General features: G+C 36.8%; 1 protein-coding gene across 1 annotated transcript; it reads left to right on the forward strand.

The window, feature by feature from the left end:
• Positions 1-804: 804 nt before the first annotated feature.
• LOC136610406 (olfactory receptor 10C1-like) lies at positions 805-1728 on the forward strand. Its single transcript, XM_066589637.1, has one exon. The coding sequence runs from the start codon at positions 805-807 to the stop codon at positions 1726-1728; it is 924 nt and encodes a 307-aa protein (XP_066445734.1).
• Positions 1729-2019: the final 291 nt, after the last annotated feature.

The raw sequence follows: 2019 nt of genomic DNA on the forward strand, positions 1-2019 counted from the left end.
GTTGTTATACTATTCGACTCTACTGTAAGTCCTGGGGATATCTGAGTACTTGGAAACGCAATCTTACACATTATAAAAAAAATGTCATGTGTCATCTATGTATTTCCATTATTTTGAAAAACTCCAGTATCTTCAAAAGAGTATATTAAAATAATGTGTTTTTTTCAAAGTTGGCCATCTCACAAAATTCATCTCAGGATATGTCAACCCAAAAGAATATGTAGGAAGAGCACATGTATCTCTATAAATTATTAGCAAAGTCAAATATTCCATATGGAGTATAGCTTTTGTGACCATTTTATATGCCCGATATATTGTAGCATTGCATATTCTTAAATATGGTTTCTAGGACTAAAGTATTGATAACTTATTTCAAGGATAAGTCATCAATATCAGATTGGTTGGCTCTGACTCTTGGCACCCTCGACAATCAATTGTTTGATGGGGTTAGTGCTGCAGCCTCTTTTCTAACCATCTCTACCACTAAAAGATGAAAGGTGCTATGCCTGGTACATAGTGAAGAGGTCGTAGCACTCACAAGAACTCATCTTGGCCAAGCATGTGCCTGGAGTCGGACCCCACCACCAATCTGACATTGATGATATATATATATATATATATATATATATATATATATATATATATATATATATATATATACATATATCTCCAGCAGCTATGTGCATTTAAATGAACTTTCCACTGGTGAAATAAAGTGCATTTCAATCTCATATAATGGGTTTTACACTGGTGACGATGCCTTACACTTTATTATGATGAATCTTATCTATATCTTCTCTCCAGATGGTAATGCGAAATAACATCACCTCGATCATTCTTCTTGGATTTCCAAATCTTCAAAACTTTACATTTCTGTTCTTTTGTCTACTGATTATTATATACTGTGGGACCATTTTAGGAAACCTTCTTATCATGGTCTTATATTTAATGAGTAAAGCTCTTCAGTCCCCCATGTACTTCTTCATTACCCAGCTTTCAGTTTGTGACATCTTGGTGACTACGGACACTGTCCCCACCCTTCTTCACACTGTGCTGTATGGAAGATGTACTGTGACCCTCCTTGGCTGCATCATTCAGTTTTCTGTCTTTGTGACCTCAGAGTCCTCTGAATGTCTTCTACTCTCAGTGATGTGTTATGACCGTTATCTGGCCATCTGTAACCCTCTTCGTTATCACTCCATCATGAATCATATGTTTTGTATCTCATCAGTGATTATGATTTGGTCGGTGGGCTTTATTGTAACTCTGATTAATTCAATTTGTATCTACAGTTTTTATTTCTGTGGACCACACATTATTGATCATTTTTACTGTGACTATGAACCTATACTGCAACTCTCTTGCTCTGATACATCCACAATCCAAAAATTGCATGTTATAATGGGATCAATTGTGGTTATGGTACCTTTAATACCAATTGTGATGTCTTACGTGTACATTGCAATAGCCATTCTTAAGATTCCATCCATTACCGGAAGACATAAAGCCTTCTCCACCTGTAGCTCCCACCTCATTGTGGTTTCCTTATTTTATGGGACATTAATGATTGTTTACATGTTCCCAAGAAAAGGACATTCAGCAATCCTAAGCAAGGTCTTGTCTCTGATGTATACTGTGCTGACTCCTCTGCTTAATCCTATTATATACACTCTGAGGAACAAAGACATTAAAGAAGCTCTTCATAAACTTAAACTTAGAAAGAAATGATTCTACTTTGTATGCTAATAAATATAAGCAGTTACCTCCTAAGCAGAGCCCTATAGATAACACAAGACATACATTTTCTACATTTAGTTTCCATGACTGAACCTCTATTACAGGGATTGTCCAGGGAGGTGGAATTTTTGCCTGGACCTGCGATGTCAGAACCTCAACTTCTGGCCAAGTTGTGGTGCTGGTCAGATGGTATGGACTCTCTATTTGCCCATCACATCATTACAAGACGCTGCCTTTTCTGCTAATCTTGAAAACTAAGCCAGCCCTGTTCGTGACTGATTG

This window comes from Eleutherodactylus coqui, chromosome 2 (assembly GCF_035609145.1).
Source record: "Eleutherodactylus coqui strain aEleCoq1 chromosome 2, aEleCoq1.hap1, whole genome shotgun sequence".
Taxonomy (NCBI): Eukaryota; Metazoa; Chordata; class Amphibia; order Anura; family Eleutherodactylidae; genus Eleutherodactylus; species Eleutherodactylus coqui.

Bases quoted from the DNA above. Each gene is read 5' to 3' on its own strand.
- LOC136610406 (XM_066589637.1), top strand. From the start codon at position 805: ATGGTAATGCGAAATAACATCACCTCGATCATTCTTCTTGGATTTCCA.